We start from the raw sequence: 23,654 nt of genomic DNA on the forward strand, positions 1-23,654 counted from the left end.
GTCAACTAACGTTAGCTAAGTCTTCATTAGGCCTACATCTGGCAACCCAGAAGAGGCTCGCGTCTGGTAGTCTCGAGAACGTTCATCAGTGTTTTGATTTTGGCCTACAGAACGTTCTGTAACAATCCTACAAATCGCACCTTTGACACCCTCTGAATGCATGCCAACAGGGCCTGAAGTTAACTTTTTTGGCCACCAGCCACTGTGGCAGGTGAATTTTGAAATCCACCTGCCACAGTGGTTTTTTACCAGCCAAAATTATTTTGTGCCCAAAATAAAGGTGAACGGCTCAGAAAATGCATAAGAATGGTTCTTGAACTTGTACAGAATACACATTACAGTATTCAAGTAAAAGTAAAAAAAGTACTTTGTTAATAAATTACTCAAGTAGGCCTAACAAGTTACTTTTTTGTAGGCCTACATTTTTATATTTTTGATGGACCTTTAAAGGGATACAAAAGTATCCTTTATGCCTATTTGCTTTTCTCCTCCTCTGTAGGCTAATCATATAGTCAAACATATTTTAAAAGCCCAATTCAAATATATTTTATTTAATATACTTTGTCATAGCCAGAATAAACATTACGTGGCTATGGATTGAAAAGCAGTCTTCCAATACATTGCAGCTGATTCTTCTGCTTTGCATTGCTAGAAGTCTGGTTATAACTTCACCATACAGACAATGTAACCTAAAAACAATGGCTATATTATGGGTAGACCTATATTTAGCCTATAATAGCCTAGGCATATCCACTCGGGTAGAGCGACAGAGCAGGCTATCTGTTTTCTCAGCCGACCGTCTCATGTCATGTCCTGCAACATTGAGGCTACATAAATGAATGCTAGGCTTTTTCTAACTTGTATGCTCGATTTCCAGTGCATTTGCTTTGCTTGTAAATTAAGTTGTAGGCCTACTTTCCTTGTCCAATGTGACTGTTGAACGATGTTGGCCAGAAATGAATATATGTGGAAGTTTCCGTGTCATGCCATACCTCTAGTCTCGTTGGCACTCTGGCAGCCTCACCAGAAGATGCAGCAACTAGCAGGACGTCATTGCGTTAACTGAGTTGTTAGCTATATAGAACATCTACTTCTGTGTAGTAGGCTACATAGGCCAGCCATCACTTTTATAATCGCGGGGAAACGTAGCAATGCTTTCTGAAGCCCTGTTTCTTTTCTCCCGCGCCGTTGTGTACCGGGGGAGAGGTGCTCTTTTCTCCCTTGAGATAGCCTACTTTCTCCAATAATAAACTTGTTCTCGTAACGAAAGGCAATTGAAAATGTAGCGGAGTAAAGAGTACATTTCCTACGGCAATCCCGACAGTGCATCTCCTTGCTCAGTGTTGTCTTATTGGCTACCCGCCAACGTGGCAGGTAGATTGACAGTTTCACCCGACAAACACAAAAGTTACCCGCATTTGGCGTGTGGGCGGGTGCCAATTTCATGCCCTGCATGCCAAGTTTCGTGGAATTCCATTCATGGGGGGCCATACAATAAATTAATTTATGTGTACATTTAGTGACTGTACACCAACTGGCCTGTATGGCCGGACACAGTTTTCTGTGAATATCTGAAGAACCGTAGGGCCTAGGATGACCAATACTTTTTTGTATGTTGGTCTCCAGGTGCTATGGCAACCCATCCCATATCCACTCATTTGATAGCGCCACATAGTTAAAAATGAAAAAGCAAAAATGAGGCTTTGTAATTGTTGATATCTTTGGCTGACAGGTTCAAAACTGCAAGGAATTTGAAGTGTAGGATCATTATGACATCCTCTGAATGCATGGCAAGTTTTGTGGAATTCCATTCATGGGGGACCACACAATAAATTAATATTTGTGTACACACACACTCACAAGCGAAAACACACACACACACACACAGAAGCACACATATACACAAAAACAAACGCACACATACACACTAATTTACCTGCACAAAAGTTGCAAGAGACAAACTGACAAATTGACAAGTGTGATTTATTTTTGCGGAGAGAATGTGTAGGACTGGGTGGCGGTCACATTTTGTACCGGTCTGCAGTACATCTAGTTTGTTTTCATCTATCTACATCCAGAGAGACAATGCAAAATATCATTGTGCACAATGAAGATATAATTTGTTTATTCATTTAATAAGGGGAATGTCACAGGCATAGATATACACTAAGCTAGCATATTTACTTGCTGTGTTTTTTGTCAAGTTCAGCCAAATACGATATGCAATATGCCTTTACACACCATACACTATTACAGCTAAAGATCCCAATCTTTCTCAATTGCATGTACACTGATTTCCATTTAAGAAAAAAGGTGAATATGCTCCTTCCATCTAAAGTTCAATTTTTCCATTTACAAATCGTGTTTGCAGAAAAGATACGCAAATGGTGTCATCTACAACAGATTTTCACAACACACAAAGTAATTTGATTTGCAGAGAAGGGCATTTTGCATCCTCTCTATCAACAATGCCTTCAGTTTATTTAGCAGTATCTGCTGGATTTGACTTCATTGATGGTGTTGACCTTTTCCAAATGAATGAAATTTGGGCCTTGAAATATTTAAAGTGGTGTGTGTGTGTGTGTGTGTGTGTGTTGCTTAATTGCTTCCTGCATTAAACTGCTTTGATAAGAACATGAAAATGTTTCCTCAGCAATGCAAAATAGCCAAGCAGTCTCTTCGTTCTGATGACAACCACCAGGCATCGACATTTCGCTTCAGTCTGAGGACCTATGTGTTGTTCTTCCTTTTTTATGATGGGCTGATTTCAGTCTACAAGTGAGCAGACAACAGTGTAAGCCAATAGCTGATGTAGCCTATACATTTTACAGTTCTTACAGGACGCTCTTTTTCATAATCATGTAGCCAGTTACCCTAATTAGTTGTGAAACATTCCTCCTTTTGTTTTCTTTATCATTACACAACTTTTCCAGCATGTTTTCCAAAATTTTTTGAAACGTGTTGCTGGTATCAAATTCAAAATGAACATTATATTTTCCATGAAATAGTCAAATTTGTAATTTTAGCTCTGTCCTTTTTGCAGCTAAATATGAGTTTACAAGATTTGCAGATTATTACATTCTATTTTTATTCACATTTTACACAACGTCCCAACTTTTTTGGGGGGGTTGTAAATAACTTCAATGTCAATATCTTAATTGCAAATATCTTACAGATAATTCTTCGATTTCGCAAAAAATAATGTTAACAGGTTTGTGCGCACTCGACTGCAGTGTCATTTGTGAGTACCACTATCTTCCGCTGACATGGGATGAAACGCTATCTACAAAATGTGTCCTTTTGTAAAATGTTGATAACATGCAATAAAATGCGAGACTTTTACCTTTTCATTCATGTGCATATTTACATCAGGTGAATAGTGAACACATTTCTACACCTGAAGTAAACAGTGAACAGTTAAAGGTTGTGTAACTAACTCTTTAGAAAATTATATCTTTACTCTTGCCTGGATGGTGTGACTCAAATCTGCCTGAACACATGTAAACTGATGTGTATTACAGCAAGGGTTATGTAAATCCATTATGTCCTTCACATATAGAGGGAAATCTTGTAGAAATCAATTACAAATTTAGGGCTGGGGTGCAAGGGGCAGCCGTGGCCTGGTTAGCGCTTTGGACGTAACCGGAGGGTTGCCGGTTCGAACTCCGACCAGTAGGCACGGCTGAAGTGCCCTTGAGCAAGGCACCTAACCCCTCACTGCTCCCCGAGCGCCGCTGTTGTTGCAGGCAGCTCACTGCGCCGGGATTCGTGTTTGCTTCACCTCACTGTGTGTTCACTGTGTGCTGAGTGTGTTTCACTAATTCACGGATTGGGATAAATGCAGAGACCAAATTTCCCTCAAGGGATCAAAAGAGTATTTATACTTATACTTATAAGTTTGGCTTGGGCTGCAACATTATTGGGATATTATCACCAAGAGGGAAATATCGAAATAGACTGCATCTTTTTCACATAGCCATTGTCATTTGGCTAATATAACTTTTGGGAAACTTTGCTGAAAGACACAATTGGTTTCACTGACCAAAATTGGAAGGATTTGATGTGTGGTTTCAAGCAACTTATGATATGAGATGGCATATAGTGATTATAAAAATCACAGCTGTTCTGATAGATCTGTAAAGCACAATTTAAAAATATTAATCTCCTTGTTTAATTTTCTATATTCTGCAATCTCTCAATTCAATTGCCAATGTCATCTTATTTTAATAGGGTCTCTTTTGATCAGTCATTTCAGACTGTGGGTATATATTTACATTTACCAAGTTGCATTGTGTTGTCTTCATCTGCATTTACACGGCATGTGAAATGTGACTGCACTGTACCTCTCTTGTTATACCTTTGTGTAATAATTAACATCTTGATACCATATCTATACAAATAGTTTTGGCACTTACAAAAATCATCAAATATTCTTAGCATGTAACAAATTGTCTTGAAATAGGCTATACTTTAATCATGGGGAGTCTATGATTACCTTTGAATATGCATCATCATCACAAATAAACTGAAGAGGCCACGTTTTGTTCGAGTTTTTCCACCATATCACTACCACATGAAAAAGTGTGACAGGCACACAGACACATGGAAACACACACACACACACACACACACACATTACCGTGTCTTGTCTGGCACTGTCTATGTTTCTTTACTTGTTTTAATCTGTCCAGGGAGGCAATACAAAATATATTTGTGTGTGTATAACAAAGATAGATCATTCATTCAGTCATTTAATTATGAAAATGTCAAAGGTTAGGCTATGGGCTATTCTACAATGATGAATACTTTTTTATGTTTTTTGTCAAGTTCAGCCAAATACAATATGCCTGTACACACCATACACTATTAAAGCAAAAGGTCCAATCTTACTCAATTGCATGTGATTTCCTTTTAAGAAAAAAAGTGCTCCTTCCATCCCATGTCCATTTTTTAGATGTACAAATCACATGTGTGGAAAATATATGCAAATGGTGTCGTCTATACAAAGGATTTCACAACACAGAAAGTAATCTGATTTGCAGTGAAGGGCATTTTGCATCCTCTCTATCAACAATGTCTTCAGTTTATTTAGCAGTATCTGCTGGATTTGACTTCTTTGATGGTGCTGACCTTTTCCAAATGAATAAAATTTGGGCAGTGTGTGTGTGTGTGTGTGTGTGTGTGTGTGTGTGTGCGTGACTGCTAGTTGCTTCCTGCATTAAACTGGACCTCTGAGATTCAAACAAGTTTTTGCTTTGATAAGAACATGAAAATGTTTCCTCAAAAATGCAAAATAGCCAAGCAGTCTCTTCTACCCAGGCCCGATGATGACTTGAAATAAATGAAGCGACAGGGCATCGATATTTCACTTCAGTCTGAGGACTTATGTGATGTTCTTGTTTTTTTATGAGGGGCCTATTTCAGTCAAACAAGCAGACAGCCGGTCGTACATATATCTATATGTTGCATACCAGAAATGGATTTATGGCACATAATTCTTCTGACAGGTAAGGTCTTTAAACAACTCTAAGGAAATAAATATATATTGTGGAATCATGCTTTTGTGATGTGGAAGTACTTGATGTAATTTGGGAGTCTTATGTGCAACTCCATAACTCACTTCAATATCAATATCTTAATTACAAATATCTCACAGATAATTCTTCAATTTCACAAAAAACAAATGTTTACAGGTTTCTGCGCACTTGACTGCAGTATCATTCGTGAGTACCACTATGTGAATCTTCCGCTGACCTGGGATGGAGCCAAAGCTTATTGCCGATCCAACTACTCAGATTTGGCTTCTGTGCACGATAATGAACAAGAGAAACTCCTCCATGAAGTCACAGGAACCCCTGTTAGAAAAGGCTGGATTGGGCTGCACCATGTAAAATTCAATTGGTCCTGGACCATGGAAGACAGCTATGAAAATGGCACATTTGAGAAATGGACAAGTAGACCAGCAGGCACGAAAAATCAGTGTGCTACATTTGTAAGTGGCAAGTGGATACAAACAATATGCAGCTATGCATTTCACTTTGTTTGCCAAAATGCAGGTAAGTTAAAAACATAGACCTATTATATACTGATACTGTACTGAAAATAACGATTGCACGCCCATATACAGTGCATCACTGATTATTCTGTACCAACAATCAAACAGATTCTCTAGTGCATTCAAATGCCATTGTCTTTTCTCAGAATTTAGCTACTTCTTAATTCAGAGGATGATGGATTGGACCAAAGCCCTGAAATACTGCAGAGAAAACTACCTAGACCTGGCAAATATCAGGAGTGAAACTGACATGACTAAGTTGGCTGATCTGGCTGGTGACCAAACAGTGTGGATTGGACTTCACAACAGATGGCGGTGGTCAGATGGCAGTATATTCACCTTACCAAATGACACAATTACAGGGGACTCCGGAAATGATCCTAAATGCGTATTTCTAAATGAGAGTTTGGAAAATCTGGTGTATGGTGACTGCAATGAGCATAAACCTTTCTATTGCAAAGGTGAGTGAAGTTCAATATCCACAGACAACATTCCAGTTCTTGACCCATTTTACTATTTTACTCATTTCAAGTTTAAAAACACACTTTATCCCTCTCCCCACAGATATTGTGAAGAAAAAAAGACTTGCAGTCAAGATCACAGTGAAAAGTCTTTACAACCTTGAAGATAATCCCTCTCTTCATCAAGCCATCCTGCAGCAGGTATAATCTTCCAACATTTCAAAATGTTCATGGTGGAAAAAATCTGCATTTATGAATAATATGATTATTTTGATTTGTGTTTTAGATTCATCATGAGCTATCCAATCAGACCCCCGAGCAGAATGTTACCATGACATGGAACCAACAGAATAACCAGGTGTTCCAAATGAAGAGAGAAGAGAGGGAAAGGCAGCCATGAGTTTACAACTTTTGTGACCTTAATGATTGATTGGGTGTGTCCAGCAATGAAGCTCCAACAACCTTATTTTTTCAATTTTCTTATCTTGACAAGCTATTTTGCGGATATATTTTAACTGCAGGTCTGAATGTAATAAAAGTCTAGTCCTTAACATGTCTAAGAATACCTAACTTGCATTATTTGTTCATAAACAAAGTTTGTACTGTAAAATGTTGATAACATGCAATATAATCTTTGACTTAAAGAGCTTTTAACTTTTCATTCACGTGCACTTTTACATCAGGTAAATAGTGAACACATTTCTATACTTGAACTAAACAGAACAGTTAAAGGTTGTGCAACTAGCCATTTAGAAAATTATATCATCACTCTTGCCTGGATGGAGTGACTCGAATCTGCCTGAACATGCAACAGAAGTTTAATAATGTAAATTTCATACTACCTCACATACAGTTTAAAGAGGAGGGATTGAAATTAAGTTACAGATTTAGGGCTACAGGATAGCATTTTTGGCTGGGGCTGCAACATTTTTATGCAGTTCACCACTCATCACTTTAAATCTCTCAGTAATTCGACCTGCTTGTGATCAGGTGGGACGTGTCTGTGGACATGCCAATGTGTACTTCTCCATCTATTATGTCAACAAGAGATGTAAAACAGGCATCTATGACAATGTTTTCCTGTTGTGTTGGTTTTCTATATTATGGAAACACTTTGAATCCTTTATAAACAACTGAATCTTTTCCATAGGCCTAGTCATTATTTTGAACTACTTCAACCTTTCATGCGAATGCATTTGAGAATTTATAAACGGCGGTAGCCTAGTTTAAAAACAAACATATTTTTTCTTCGACACATCTGACATAGGCCTACTAGGCTAATTTCACTGAACGCGCGGCAATTTCTTCAAATAGCAGAGGCTACAGACCAGACTAGTCTACAGGCGATTATGTAACAAGGTTTCGGGGATAGCCTTCGGGGCGGGTCCTAGACTCCCCGGTTACACCTCAAATTACAGTTTTTCCCGCGGTGTAAGCGCCAAAAAGAGCCCCTCTGTCATTTATCTTCGCACCTCCATCTGTGTTCCTTCTGCTCGGGTTAATTATACAGAGTTGTAGTGGGTATGTGGTCTACCCCTGACAACAAAAGCTGTAGTGATTGGCTTTATTAATTAGGTTTCTAGGTGCTCGCCGCAGCTAGTCCACACCAGAGAACACATCAGGGTGTGCAGCAGACCGCGCCGACTGCCGCGCCAACAAATCCCAGGAGGCGTGGTTAGAACGACATGCTGATTGGTCGAGAGATAAGAAAGGGGAGCCTCAACACCAAAGCTTGATGGCGATTGGTCAGATTGAGGAACGAGATTCAGAGCGCCAGAAAACAAGCTTGAGCGGGTGTTCTGATCAGCAATGCAACTTCAAGAGTGGTCAGTCATACAGGAGTATCTGAGAGAAAGTATGTCTTGTTGAGGAAGCACAGGGGTAACAGTAGTTATCGCGTAATTTATAATAAGGAAAATAAAAACGGCGAAGGTAAGTAACCTGAGTATTCTTGATGGCTAATGTATCCCGATATAACGTTAACGTTATAGCTGCTAGATATCTGCCTGTGGCTACTCGGGCGATAGGTCAGGTTAACCAGCTAACTTAGTGTTAACTTAAGTCAGTGCTTAGTTGAACACTGGCCACATAAGTATAGAGACATTCTGATCTTTAAAGTTACAGTGTTTTTCTGTTGTTTTGCCTATGTATGCGTGAAACATACCATTACTGAATAATACTTGCTGACAATTGAAGTAATCTTTTTGGACATTAGCTGGGTACCTTGTTAGCTTCCTAGCCTGATTGCTAAAAGTTACACTGCTAGTTACATTGTCATTACTGAGCCATGTAATGATTCTTCGAGTGTTAACATTGAACCATTATACAAAACGATTATTGTCTGATTATCTGTCTACGTTTATGATGAAAAGGGAATTAACGTGGTTGCTCAGACAAGCACAGTTCCACAGCTAGCCAGCTAGGTAATGCAACCTCACCTAACATTATTTGCGCCAAAATTTACTTACCCCTTATGTTCGACAAGGGCGTAATCTTTGAGAAATAACATTATTTGAATCTAGACACGTTTCCTTGTTACAATGGCTGCACCACAAGTTTATTAAAACTGCATTTGTACAATTTTTCCAAAATCGTCAGTTTTGGCTCAACATTAATCTGAACCTCTCCATTGACTGCCGTTTAGTTCATTGAAATACTAACAAGGTTTTTCTTATTGTTCTTGTTTATACAGATGGAAAGTGATTGTCTGACTTTAAGGGACCTGATAAGTCCGCGTAAAGTCAGAACAGCTATTGAGGACGACGTTGGCAAAAATGATCAGAAGGCAAGTACCTTCCTATTCAGCCATAGGTGTGGCTTTGACTGACAATGACCTGTTGATTTATCTGATGTACTCTTGTAACAATAGCTGTGAGGCATTTGTTCCTTATGAGAAAAAATACAACATTTGCCAATGTGTACTTCCCCCCTCACATCAATGTATCTTTTTAGGAGAATGTGAGGCTAGAAAGAAGGAAAGTGACCCCTCACAAAAGTGACGCCACATCCACATCTACTAACGGCAAGAAGGCACAAGCCTCTGAGTTCATTCACATCACCCCCATAAAGCATCCTGACAGAGTCCACCCAGACCCCTGGACCCCCACAGCCAACCTGAAGATGTTGATCAGTGCGGCTAGCCCAGACATCAGGGACCGAGAGATCAAGAAAATCCTCTTCCGACCCATTGAGAATGAAGAAAAACTGGTGGTAGTGGAGGAAGAGGAAGAAGATGCAGAATTGGATGACTCCTGCCAGGTACAGTAGTGACACCTTTGCATTCAGAGACTCTCAAGCTTGTTGGACCTCAATCACAACTGAACCCCTCTGTAATCCTTACTACCAGTTCTTAAGTCATCACTGCGAAGATGTTTTATTCAGACAAGGAATAATACATATTTGTTTCCCTGATGTATGAGACACATCAGTTAGTTTCATCAGAAAATAAGAGAATGTACAAAATGGTGGCAGTGTGTAGTTTAGAATTGTGTTGAAATGTTTTTGTATGTATGAAAACATATGTATGAAAAGCTCTCTCTCTCTCTCTCTCTCTCTCTCTCACACACACACACACACAAACACGCATAGTTTGATGTGGTGGAAGACTGTGGGGATGAATTTGAGAAGCGGCCCAGCCGGAAGCAGAAGAGCTTGGGTCTGCTGTGCCAGAAGTTCCTGGCCCTCTACCCTGATTACCCAGCATCCTCCGAGACCATCAGTATCTCTCTGGACGAGGTGGCCACGAGCCTGGGTAAGACCATGCCACTGATTAATTAATCTGCGCAGCAACCCACCCCCACCCCAAACACACACCCCACTCCAGAAACATGGCCTGTGCCAGCTCATAATTGGATCCTACAAATCCGCAATCAACCCCGAACACGGTAATAGAGCTGATGCTTGCTTCAGGGGACTTGATTAGATTGTGAAATTGAATTTTTGTGGATGTTGTTTTGTGATTTTTGGTGCATAATTGTGTCCTCCATAGTAATATCTGACATAGCGAGGCCTGAAACCGGTCAAGACTCATTACCCTGGTCTGTAGGTTTTTGGTCGGTGTTAGTTTTTGTGATATTAATAATGATATGTAATGTCCATGCCTCAATCATTGTAAAAACGAAAGTATAGTTGTGCCAATTTAATAGCATTATAATAACATATACATGTAAATAACTGATAGCCTTTGTGGTACAGGTGTTGAGCGCCGGCGCATCTACGACATCGTGAACGTGCTGGAGTCGCTGATGCTGGTGAGCCGCATGGCCAAGAACCAGTACGTGTGGCACGGACGGCCACGCCTCAGCCAGACCCTGCAGGAACTGCAGCAGGAAGGGCGACGCCAGCGCTACCACCTCCAGATGGAGCAGACGACTGCAGCCACGGCGGCGCGTGGAGGGGCCACGCAGCGGAGCGAGGAGGGAGATGGCACTTACGGTAAGAGAAGGAAGAGGAGGAGGGGAAAAAGGAGGAATGGTGGGGGTTTCTGCAGATGAAGGCAGAAAAGAGAGGGAGATAAGTGGAGATGGAGGGAGTCTGGGAAAGTTGAATGAGGCAAAATCAGTGTTTTTGATGGATAACTGTTTTGTCTATCAATCATTTCACCATGGGAACGGAAAGTGAGTCGTCAGTTAAGGTTAGAAAAGGTAGTGTCAAGTTATCGTTTGGTTAGTGTTCAGCGGTGTGTATTGTTTCTGCTGCGTTACTGGGCTATTAATAGCGTCCCCATCAAAACCACTAATACATCACAGTTTAGTGTCCAGGGCCTCAACAAGACACTCCACACAGGTAACAATGTGTCCCTCACTGGTGGCCAGAATCAATACTTCCGGCTTAAGGTAAATAATCCCCACTGCACACAAGCAGTAGACCTAAACACAGTGCCTGCATTGTCGCCATGGTAGCAAGGTATGTGTATGTGTAGCCCAGCTGAGTGGCTAATTAGAAACGGCCAATACTGTGTGCTGTGGAGCAAAGAGTGCTTGGGTGGGGGGGGGGGGGGTTGGGTCCCGCAGCGTCCTAAAAGTCTTGACAGGATTTGACTGATTAACAGAGGATAATGAGGAAGCAGATTATGCAGTATTATCTGTTATTATAAGGTAATGGTTTAACAATAGTGGATATCATTTCTACTGTTTCAGTTGATGCTCTGTGTGCTGTGGAATGAGGAGTGGGGTGAGGGTTGAGGGGGTAGAAGCATCCCAAAAGACTTGATGGGATTTTAGTGATTAAATCAAACTACTTTAGCCGTTATCTTATTTTCTGCGTACCTACCTCTGCAGAGCAGAACGAGAGCATTCCGAATACACAGTTTTTACTGTTAATGGCTATGGAGGAGCTACACAGCACTCACGATCAAAAAGGAGCCAGACAAACAAAAACTGAAAATCTCAAAATTAACTGTCTGCACACTTAAATCCTTTGCAAGTTTATTTGCCTTTCGGTCAGACAACCATCCTCAGGGCATACAAACAGCATACAAATGTGCTCAGACACATCAGGACAATCAACAGTTTTTACTGTTAATGGCTAGACAGCAATGGATATCATTTCCACTGTTTCAGTTGATGTTCTTTGGTGGAGTCTTGCCAACGTCTTGCTTAGATCCTGCTAGTCTGAAAAGACAGCTTTAGTTCACGTTTGGAAGTCTTATCGATGTGCTGTGAGGATGCCACTCCACTTAAGGTTTGTTGATGGTAGTCATGGTTTCTACATTTGCAAGCCCTGGCGCCCTGTTAGCATTAGGAGTGGAAAATTGGAGAATCTGTCAAGAGACGACATCTTGTGATTTGGGTGTGGATGATTTGTTGGACAAAACTGTCAAACTATGCATTGATCTCATTCTCTGACAAAAGTATCTAATATCCTCCCTCCACCTGAGCATACTAAATATACCTAGTTAAAGGGATATTCCACCATTTGTTTAACTCAAGGGGAGGTGGAAAATGAGTGTAATTCCCCAAATGGTGGAATATCCCTTTAATTGATTTATTAGATGATTAGTTACTCAATCAATTTTGTTTTAATATTACATTCTTTGCTCCTTTTGTTGTAACATCCATGGAGGAAGTATCCATTTTCTCTCTGTTAAAATGTTGTCATAATTGAAAGTGAAGAGTCTTCTTGACGCGCAGTGTTTTCTTCTCTCGTCCCATCCCTCAGCCACGGCTTGCAGGAGGAAAGACAAGTCCCTGCGCATCATGAGCCAGAAGTTTGTCATGCTCTTCCTGGTGTCCAAAACCCTCACGGTGACCTTGGACATGGCTGCCAAGATCCTCATCGAGGAGAGCCAGGACGCTGCCAATCACAGCAAATACAAAAGTGAGCTCCTAGTTCGCACAATCACACACTGACAGAGACACAGACACACACAGAAACTGACCCGCTAAGTTACTGTTTTTGTTATTACACTACTTCTCTTAAACTGCAGCCATATTGATCCGCATTCTAGCAGAATACTACCATATACAGACAGACACACACAATGGGATGACCATCGCGTGGCACTATTGATGTTTAAGTTGACTCTCTCTGTCTGTCTGGTCTCGGCAGCTAAGGTACGACGTCTGTATGACATAGCCAACGTCCTGACGAGCCTGTCCCTCATCAAGAAGGTCCACGTGAGGGAGGAGAAGGGCAGGAAGCCCGCCTTCAAGTGGATCGGCCCCGCCGACTTCCACACCAGCACCGGTAACACACGCACATCAGTTGACCTGAGTTAATGCCATACTTCTCTTGTTGTTGAGTGCATGCATGATTAGTACCTAATTAATCGTGCAGCGCCGGTAGTCATGTCATGTAGTTTGGACTGAGGTAATAATGGAGAAAGTAATAGTTTTAATGTGTCAACATAACTAGATACATTTATGTCGTATAATTTTAGTATATGTAAACATTTCCACTACTCCATTGCTTTGGGCCTTACTATTTCTCGCCAGGTTGATTGGTTCTTTTATTTTTGAGGAAGTGTGATTGGCTAACTGAGGTGTATCTCTGGTTGGTCTACAGAGGATTCCGTGGCGGTCAGTGGCATCCCCTTGCCTCAGGTCAATGCTGAAGCCCATCTCACGGTGCCAGCGGGCAGAAGGGAGAAATTTACACGCCACGCCTCCTTCCAGGTGGTGCCCACCTCCGCTGCCAACCTCAGACTCACAAGCTCAGCGCCCAGCACACCAAACAGTGATAACTCAGGTATGACAGACACACACACACACAGACACACACACAGCACTGAACACACACAGACATAAGTATATAACTATGTAACACATACTACAAAAAACACACACGCTATACAAAAACATGAGTTCAGGCCAGAAGCAGATATTGCTCATTCTCAACAGAATGGAAAATGTGGTTACTTTCTGACTCACACACACACATGCACACACACACACTTGGCAACAGCTTTGCAGCACATCAAAAACAACGTCGAGATGTTTAATAACTTTGACTTATGAGTTTAATTTGTCCGTGTGGTAGTATTCTATGTTTGGCCTCCACAGTTCCCACAGTCTGACTCCTCTGTGTCACCACACATTCCTGGCTCTTATCTCGTCCAGTGCTCCACATGGTTTAGATCACTTGAAATGATCGACTCTTGCGGTTCCCCTGTGTGCAGGTCATCGGGTCGAACCCCTGGATTTTTCCAGAAAGCTGGGGAGCAGCAGCGCCGCGTGCCGTCTTCAGTTCGGAGAGCCCACTGGGTGAGTGAGTGTGTGTGTGTGTGTGTGTGTGTGTGTGTGTGTGTGTGTGTGTGTGTGTGTGTGAGTCCCACAGACGGTTGGTTTGTGAAAACATACGGTGTGCTGTCCTCTTCAGAAGGACAGGGCCACACTGCATGACATACGGAAACATTGTTCCTAGATGCTTGTGCCTGCAGGAACTGGAAGTGCAAAGGCCAGTGTGTGTGTGTGTGTGTGTGTGTGTGTGTGTGTGTGTGTGTGTGTGTCCGTCCAGCGTATTACACAAAAAGCCATGTAGCATTTTACCGCAACTGCAGCATGCTTCTGTTAGCCAATGGCACATTTTCCACCAGTTCAAAGAGGAAGTATAATGGCAGCAGCTTCCTTTTCATGCTGTTTAGCGCAGGCGTTGTCTCTTACGTTCTTAAATAGCATACGGGCCTCCGTGGCCGTATTATTGATTCATCTTTGAAGAAAATTCAAGATAACAATGACATTTTATCAGACGTTTGCCTGGAACGTTTGTCTCAATGCTCCACCATTAAACTATTAACCAGTTGCCCAATTGAACAATGACACTGAGCCTCAGTTTGCAGGGTTAATAATCGATAGCAGTCCCGTTAGATTTGCGATGAGAAAGTAATCACCCTCACATTGTCTCATCCTCCATGGGAAATGGAGATGGAAGCAGGGCCGTGCTGACGAGAGGAAACGGCTGTGGGAGAGAGGCTCTGGTCTCGCAAGGCCCGCTCCGGGACTTCACCGCTAAGAAGAAGGTCGCACACTAAGCGCTGCCCACATCCCACAAGGCCAAGTGTACTTTTAACGGGCCCCGGTTACGAAGAAGTGTGTAACCCAAACTGCCTCGGTTTTGGGCGATTTGCCCCTGGCGTATGCGAGTCATTTCAACATTCAGCCAGAACGTAGTCATTTAGCTCTTAAGCGTTTATGTACCTTGGCCTTGGCGAGAGGGGTCTTTGGCGAAGTATTTACGCACGTTGGCAGGAAAGAGCGCATGAATGGGTTGGGCAGTGGGTTGGTTATGTTTTACTCTCTACGAGCGTTTGTGTGCGTGTGTGTGCGCGTGTGCGTATGCGTGCGCGCGAGTGTGTGTGTGTGTGTGTGTGTGTTGCAGTGGAGGCCAAACCACAGCATCTCCCCTAACTGCTGAGGTTGCTCTTGTGCACAGCGCTCACACAGCTCACGTTACTACGACTAGGAAAATCCGCTCTCCGGCCAAAAGCGCTTTCTAGTAAACATGAGAGAGTGGTTTTCAGACTCCAAACAAAATGTCAGCATGTGTGCATCTACAGATACACTTTTAACGCACATATCATTTGATGCAGATGGGTTAAATGGTGGGTGTCTGTTATAAATCCAAAATGGAAATGGTTGGGTTATAATGCTGTACTATTGATAGTACACAAAGAAGGCAGAGGGATCCAAGGGTTTCATGTATCACTGCACAGATAAAAAAGTGAAATGCTGAGTTGAGTCTGTTTTCATGTATTGGAAAATAATGTGTTCAGATATGTTTGTATTTTTCAAATTTGTGCTTTAATGATACAGGTTCCTTTTTAAACATGGGTATTTCTGTTGTTCATTTACAGCGGGGAAAATAAGTATTGAACACGTCAACATTTTTTTCAGTAAGTATACTTCCAGTGAGGCTATTCGCATGAAATTTTCACCGGACATTAGTATTAACTTAGGTAATCCACACATATATAAAAATCCAAACATTAATGTCTAAAAGTAGTGTTATGAGTAAAAAAGTGGAATGGCACAGGGAAAAAGTATTGAACACGCTAAGATAAAGCAGTACACAAACGCAAGGAATGGCAAGGAACAAACTGGAATCTATAAGTAGTTAGAGAAATTATCCCTCCTATCTGTGCAAATTGATATAAGCTGGGTTAGTACATACTGGTGGGCTATAAAAAGGTTTTTTGTTAACAAGGTGTCACACAAGAAACATTTCATGATGGGTAAAAGCAAAGAGCTCTCCCAAGATCTTTGCAACCTTATTGTTGCCAAACATATCAATGGAACTGGTTACAGATGCACTTCAAAACTTCAGAATCATCCAGCAAGCAGTATTGGAGCCATTATTTGCAAGTGGAAGGAACATCACTACATCATCAACTGGCCATGCACAGGATCTCCTTGCATGATTTCTGACCAGGAAGTCAGAAGGATAGTCAGAAGAGTAGCCCAAGAGCCAAGGACCACTCCGAGAAAGCTCCAGAAAGATTTGGAGGCAGCAGGTACAATTGTTACAGAGAAAATCATAGGTAATGCACTCCACCGGCATGGCCTCTATGCACGCTCATCCAGCATGATTCTATTGCTGAAGAAAAACATGTCGAAGCTCGTTGAAAGTTTGCTACACAACATTTGAACAATCCTATGAAATACTGAGAGAATGTATTCTGGTTAAAAATGTAACTTTTCGGATGTCATACTACACACCATATTTGGAGGAGAAATGGCACTGTGCATCACCCTAAAAATACCCTACCAACAGTGAGGTTTGGAGATGGTGGCATCATGGTGTGGGCTGTTTTTCATTTCATGGTACTAGCAGACTTCATACAGTTGAAGGAATGATGAATGGAGTCATTTTTTTCTGGGAGAATCTTTACATCCACCAGGATGATGAGGATGAGACATGGCTAGACCTTCCAGCAGGACAATGATCCTAACCATTCAGCAAAGGAAACTCTCAATTGGTTTCAGAGAAAGGAAATCAAGGCCCTGACTTCAATTCAATTGAACAGTTTTGGAAGTTAACTAAATATCAGGATTTACAAGAGGGACCCCTGAAATCTTCAATATTAAAGGACTATCTGTTTAAAAGAATGGGCCAAACTCACACCAGAATACTCTGACTGATTAGTTTCATCATACAGGAAATACCTTGAAGCTGTCATTACGAATAAAGGCTTTTCCACAAAGTATTTAAGAAATTTTAGCAGGCGTGTTCAATACTTTTTTCCTGTGTCATTCCACTTTATTGCACATAACTCTACCTATGGACTTTAATGTTTGGATTTTTTTATATGGGTGGATTATCTGAGTTAATACTAATGTCTGGTGAAAATTTCATGCAAATAGCCTCATTGGAAGTATACTTACTGAAAAAAATGTTGACGTGTTCAATACTTATTTTCCCCGCTGTATGTACGCTTTCCATTCATGTTGGCGTTTGAATAATGTCTGTTTGAATAATAAGTTTGTTTTTGTCTCTGCTTGTCGTGAGTTGTTTATTAAAGGTTTAGTTTTTTTCCCTCATCCCCTGCATGTCTCTGTGTCTCCCAGTCTGCAGACTCCAGTGGGTCAGCGCTCCCCAGTGGGTCCACAGGTGGGGTCCCCAGGCCTCGCCCCGCTGGCCGTTCCCATCTCCATTCCCGAGGGGGCCTACAGTGTCCCCACGGCACCTCCCGGCACCGCCTCCTTCCCCCAGCCCCACCTGGCCTACCTGCCCAGCCTCTCCCAGCCCTCCATCCTCATGCTGTACGGGGGCCCGGCCCCCGAGGGTCAGGGTCAGGGGTCGTCGCCCAGGGCGGCAGAGGTCAGAGAGAAGAGGAAGAGCGTGAATGAGGAGGATACGGAGCCGAGGCCGGCAGGCAAGCGAGAGCGACACGAGGAAGAACAGAAGGTGAGAGACGAGATTGGAGCTGACGCGTCAGGCTCATCCCATAGACAGAGACAAGCAGACAGACACAGATAAACAGACAGACTTGCATTTGCATTTCACTGTGCAGGGCGAGAAAGATTTCCCTGCCAGTGTCTTATAATCACAACAAAGCACATGTTTGTAGGTCTCCAAGGTGACCGTTCAGGTCATCGTGAGCCGTGTTATTAGCATGCCAGTGCCCTCTGCTCATTTACGCTCGCTCAGAAGCAACAGCAGTTGCCGGAAAGCTCCTCAGGTCCCCGTGGTAACGGCCATTACGATTCCCAAATTAGCACAAACTCCAGACGTTGTCAGTCAGGCCACACACAGGGTTGCTGCCCTTTATGATGACCGCATGATTTCAACACACGTCTGAAGGACTCATGTCACCAGCGCTAGATTTTGGACCATTTCCCACTATGGGCGTCTTTTCCTGTAATGGCTGCCATCTCTGCTTGGCAAAGCCTATAAAACTTGGGAAGGTGAAAATAGCCATTCAAATGAGTGATGAGATTTCACGGTCTCAGTCATGCTAGACGAGGAAAATGAAAACGTTGGTCCTCCATAAAGTTGACTTGTCATAAGTCATACATGAGTTCCCTCTCACGGTCACAGAGAAATCATGGTTTTAATGTTATGTCCTCTCTGGTTCAAAATTAACCTACTTCATAACAAAAACCTTTCTTAAATAAATAAATGACACCTCCTACTTCTCTCAAATGAGACTATTAGCATAAAATATTAAGCACTGAATACTTGAATGAATAGAGGCTGTAGTTTAAACTCAATGGCAATATTCTCGAGAAATGGATACAGTTTAATAATTTCTATAAAGGAGAAATCTACTCAATTAGAGATTATTGAGACATTCCCTCATAGCAATCTGTTTCAATTATGTTTAATGGACAAGTGATGGAAGTGTGACTGCTGGCTCTCCACATCTTAATGAAGAGTAGGAAATATTGACTGTGAAATGTTTCCCTTTATGTTTTTTAATGAATACACAGTGATCTACATTAATTAAAAAATTATGAGGAGGAGAAAACGGTGGTGACCCTAACGAAAAAGAACTATAGGAGTCTTATAGTACTTTGGGACATACTATAGTAGTTCTGTTAAACTGTCATAGGATATTGTAGCGGTATTACTAAATATCCTAGTTTATTAATGGCATATCATCATGTGTTATGCACAGTGTTGTAATAGCTCTTTTTTGTAGGAGAAAAACATGAAGTTAATGTTTTGGCAGAAGAGGTCTCCATTTGACCATACCAGGGCACTTTGAATCAACAAATAGTCCAGTTGTCTTCACTACTTTTCCCCTTCATCATCTAAAGGATATTTATTTCCTTCTCGTTGTGTTCCACAGGCTGAAGCAGAGCGTGCTCAGCAGGGCCCCAGAGTTTCTACCCACTGCCTGCAGCTCGGCGTGCCCGTCAGCGAGGCCCATTCCCGGGACGAGGGAGAGAGACGTAGCCCTGCGGTGGCCCAACCTGCATCACACTACCTCTACGTTCCCAACTCTGCAGGTAGGAGCATCCCCCCGCAAAACGATCACCTGTGGCTCTTTCAAACCAGCTGATATGGTCCCAGTCGAAATGTCCCAGAGACCATGTAGACAAAATGTTCTGGTGTTTGTAACTGTTGCAAATCAACAGTGTTGTCATGCAATGTTAAGCACCATACCTTAGGATTTGTGGCATTTTATGTGTCAGTGGTGTATGTTTAACGAATAGAACGCAAATACGGCTCTTCAAACCTAACCATGTGTAGTGTAATGGATCACAATGAGTTTACTACCACAACTATTGTTTCTACTGCTATTAGTAAGTAATGAACTATGATGAATAATTGTAATAAAAATACAATTCTATTCGGAACATTTGTGTCTTTACTTATTTGTTCACTTTATTTTGTGAAATGAGAACAAATGAGTCACAATCCCCTTCCTCCCTCTCTCATGTGTCCAGGCCTGAACTTCCTCCTCTCCACGGGTCACTCTGCAGGCGGCGTGGCCATGTCCCCCGGCGGTGTGGCGCTGTCCCCGGGCGCGATGTCCTCTCTGGCCGTGCCCTACGTGCTAGTGCCCTCCTCCGCCCTCTCCTCCTACCCGGCGGCACTGCTCACCAACGGCTCCGTGGACTCGCACGCCCACCCGCCGGGCATCGGTTTCAACGTGCCGACCATGATGTCGCCCGCGCACTTTGTGGTCAGCCCAGGTGCCTTCGCCTTGGCCGGGGCGTCCCCCTCCACTACGCTGTCCGCCCCGGAGCACTCCTTCCTGGGGGTCTCGGCTATCCCGGCGTCCCCTGCCACGGCACAGAGGCAGCATGACCGCTTGCCTCTCACTGAACCTCACGTGAGTCAGCCTCCCTCTCTCCATATGTTACTGAACTGAATTACTAACTCTAAAATAGACATTCCTATTCATAGCAGCACTATAGTCCATGTCAAACCAGGAGATAAATGTATTATTTTGTTATAAATCGGGTGGTATTGATGATGTGTGTTGTTCAATATGGATAGTTTCATAATATGCATTGTGCACTCATTAGAATCTATAATAACAATAAGCACCATCAAGGTCCCCAGCCCAGTATAATGTGGCTTACATCCACTTTACTTACAATGCTGTGCACCATGCAGAAGGCAAACACAAAAAGATACATTCATGTTCCCAGAAGAGTCATTCAGTCCAGGAAAAGCCATTAGTGAAACTTGCTGACATCTCTCCGCTGCTAAATCATCCATCACTTTTTTACGTCGCTGGCAAATGTCATCTTGTTGACTTCAATGGAGGATGATAGAATTGAAGCAATACACAGTCCTGCTTTGAATTCTTAAAGGCTTTTTCGTCTGGACAGCCTTCAGTAAATTCTAGTTGTGCTCATCTGTAGAGAGGGGGATTGCTGACTTGAGCCGATCATTAGCGCACATGAATCACCACAGCCCTCCTCTTCCTCTCCCTCTCCCGAAGGCATCCTGCATCCCGCCTTCCATCGATCAGACCCGTCCACAGATTTATGCTCTTTATTTTTATGCTTTTGCAAAATGGAGTCATGAAGATTTAAGCATGACAACATGGATGTTAATCAGCTGCTGCTGCTTAGGGGTTTTCGGGCGGAGGGCTTGTAGAGGTTGTAGTGTCTGAGTGGAAATTAAAATGCGGTTAGATTGATATTAGACCTTTGAGTGTGTGTGTGTGTGAGAGAGAGAGAGTGAGTTGTGTGTGACAGAGCTGGCTAGAAAGTATGCGTTAGGATCTAATATCTCTCTCTCCCTCTCCACAGACCCCTCTGACCCCTAAGGAGGCCATGGTCCCCGGCTCTAAGTCTTTCTTCCAGACGCCAGGCACCCTGGGAGGCACGCCCGTCACCTTGGAGACACGCAAGCGAGGCTCTGCCCAGAGGAGACTGGACATCGGCAACCCAGTGGCCAACTGAAGGTCACATGGAGGTCGTCCACCCCCCTACGCAGATGCCTCCACTCTGGCAGGCTCAGTTGTGGCGTGAAGTGGTGCTCTGTGGGACTCCCGGCACTTCACCGCAGCTTCGGTGGTTACGCAGCAGGGTGGACGTGCTGAAAGGGCTTGAACAGCTGCAACGACTGATGCAGGGATTTCACTTGTTAAAGTCTTTCATAGATATCAGATGATCACACTGCCCTCTTGTGGTCACTGCACATGGGTGTGGGTGGGGGGTACATTTCAAATTCAATCCCTGCTTCTAAGCATGACCAAAAAAAAAAAAAGGCTACCTGACCCATTTCCCCTGTTTAGATTGTTACATTATTAATAATTATTCCCCAACATTATTTATAAGTGATATTTTCTTAATGGGAAAAATTGAGCACTACATTTTGAAAAAGAGAAAATATGCATGGCATTTCAGGCCACAGTTTTATTATCTTACAAAAAACCAGAGTGTTCAGTTCCAGTAAGGTCTAAAGCAGTTCATTTAACCAAGCAAAGCATTATAGGCCAGAAGGTAAACAGTACCTTAGCGAAGCTAAAAGCTGTCTATCAGTGTTAGAATCTTATATTGAACAGGGTAATGTTTGAAAAAAATATAGATATACAAAATGGCAGAAAGATTGGTTTTAGGGTTTCTAAAGAGTTTTCCAGGACTGTACTGGTTAGTTATAACGTGTTATATTAGACCTCGAGGTTTTGATGAAACCTTCCATTTCAGGAATGCAGTCCTATTTTTCTAAATATGCAAACACTAGAGTAAACAAAGTAATACAAAGCCTTGTTATTGTCCTGCGAAAGTCAATATTCAAAAGGTTTTTCAGAATGTGCCTTGATTTTATCCTGTGTTGTGTTGTGCATCTTTGTACATGCACCCATTACTGTGTGATTGTAGGGTTATATCCCATAGGACATGGGTTTCATATCCTACATTGACTTTACTTGCCATTGTGCCATCCCATTGGCTAAGCTTGTGCCAGTTGTTATCACTTCTGACATTAAATGCGTTCCAAGAAGCCTCAGAGGTTAGGAACGTTTAGAGAACCCAGGCATAACGTTTAGAAAACACTGCGTGGCGGTCTCTTCAAGCAGACCCCAGCCAGAGCCACACTAGTGAATGTCGGAACATACTTGAAATGAAGTGACAATGTTTTTCACCTGGCAAGCACCCAGGGTGGCTAATCACTTATCCTAGGTACTGTAAGAAAATGTGCCAAATATCTCTGTCCTGGTGCTTGTGCTTTTGAGTTGCAGGAGGTTTGGTGCATATAGGATGATTGTGTTCACAAAAAATGTGAAACAATCCATAACTTGAACTGTGGATACTTTTTTTTACCTAGCCTTATGTTTTGTAGTTTTTGTAATTATTAATGTTTGTGTACTCTTGTCGATATGTTGATGCTTCAACATGGCTGTATGTTAATTTAATGCTGCTTTTTAAAACTTCCATTGCACTGTTAGTTTATACCCCTCCATCTGCTCCTGCCTAGGTCATATGTACATCCATTCACCACAGTGTTCCTTTTAGAAGAGCCCTTATAACAGTCATGGACCAAACTGGTGTCATATTACACAGCAAACTTTTTAATAAAACTGTTAAATTACATGGCTGGTCATTATGTGTCTTTTTTGATAGGTTTCAATTTTAATAAACAATGGTTAAACATATATACACTGCCGTTCAAAAGTTTGGGGTCACTTAGAAATTTTTGACTCTTGTAGAAAGAAATGGCTGATCTTTAATGCAATATCTACATTGCCCATTATCAGCAACCATTCATTCAATGTTCCAAAGGAACATTCTGTTTACTAATCTCTGATATCATTTTAAAAGGCTAACTGAGAAAACATTGGAGAACCCTTTTGCAGTTATGTAAGCACATAATGTAATCTGAAAACTGCTGCCGTGATTAAAAAACAATGCAACTGATCTCACCTGGTATTCTGTCTATAATTGAGTGGAATGGAAATATCTAAGTGACAGCAAACTTTTGAATGGTAGTGTATAAGTATGCAAATATGATGGTATAATTAAGCTAATTAATCAATTCATACATTTTGCATACAGTATCGGCCTATATGTACAATGTGAGTGAATTAGCAAATTTCAATTCTAAAGTTTCAAATTGGGCTTCTGCATTGCTAAACAATGTCCAGTAGGTGTCAGTACCTAAGAGCAAAGCAAAGGAAATGGACCCAGATAGCTATGGGCAGTCACACCAATATACTGTCATTGCTCTTGATGACTAACCTACAATTTAGTGTAATAAAGGTAATAAAACTTATGAGCTGTTTTTCTGTACTATAT

General features: G+C 42.1%; 1 protein-coding gene across 1 annotated transcript; it reads left to right on the plus strand.

Moving 5' to 3' along the window:
- Nucleotides 1–8,359: 8,359 nt before the first annotated feature.
- Nucleotides 8,360–22,914, plus strand: e2f7 (E2F transcription factor 7). Its single transcript, XM_076296785.1, has 13 exons — nt 8,360–8,448; nt 9,209–9,301; nt 9,469–9,774; nt 10,105–10,267; nt 10,711–10,950; nt 12,676–12,834; nt 13,066–13,203; nt 13,522–13,704; nt 14,135–14,219; nt 17,520–17,859; nt 19,247–19,406; nt 19,848–20,236; nt 21,168–22,914. Exons 2-13 carry the CDS (start codon nt 9,209–9,211, stop codon nt 21,318–21,320), a joined length of 2,409 nt encoding a protein of 802 aa, XP_076152900.1. The 5' UTR covers nt 8,360–8,448; the 3' UTR covers nt 21,321–22,914.
- The last annotated feature ends 740 nt before the right edge of the window (nt 22,915–23,654 follow it).

The sequence above is a fragment of the Alosa pseudoharengus genome, unplaced genomic scaffold, assembly GCF_046254945.1.
Source record: "Alosa pseudoharengus isolate Yale_2024_CS ecotype anadromous, Long Island Sound unplaced genomic scaffold, YU_APseudo_1.1 YU_APseudo_1.1_scf_20, whole genome shotgun sequence".
Classification (NCBI taxonomy): domain Eukaryota; kingdom Metazoa; phylum Chordata; class Actinopteri; order Clupeiformes; family Clupeidae; genus Alosa; species Alosa pseudoharengus.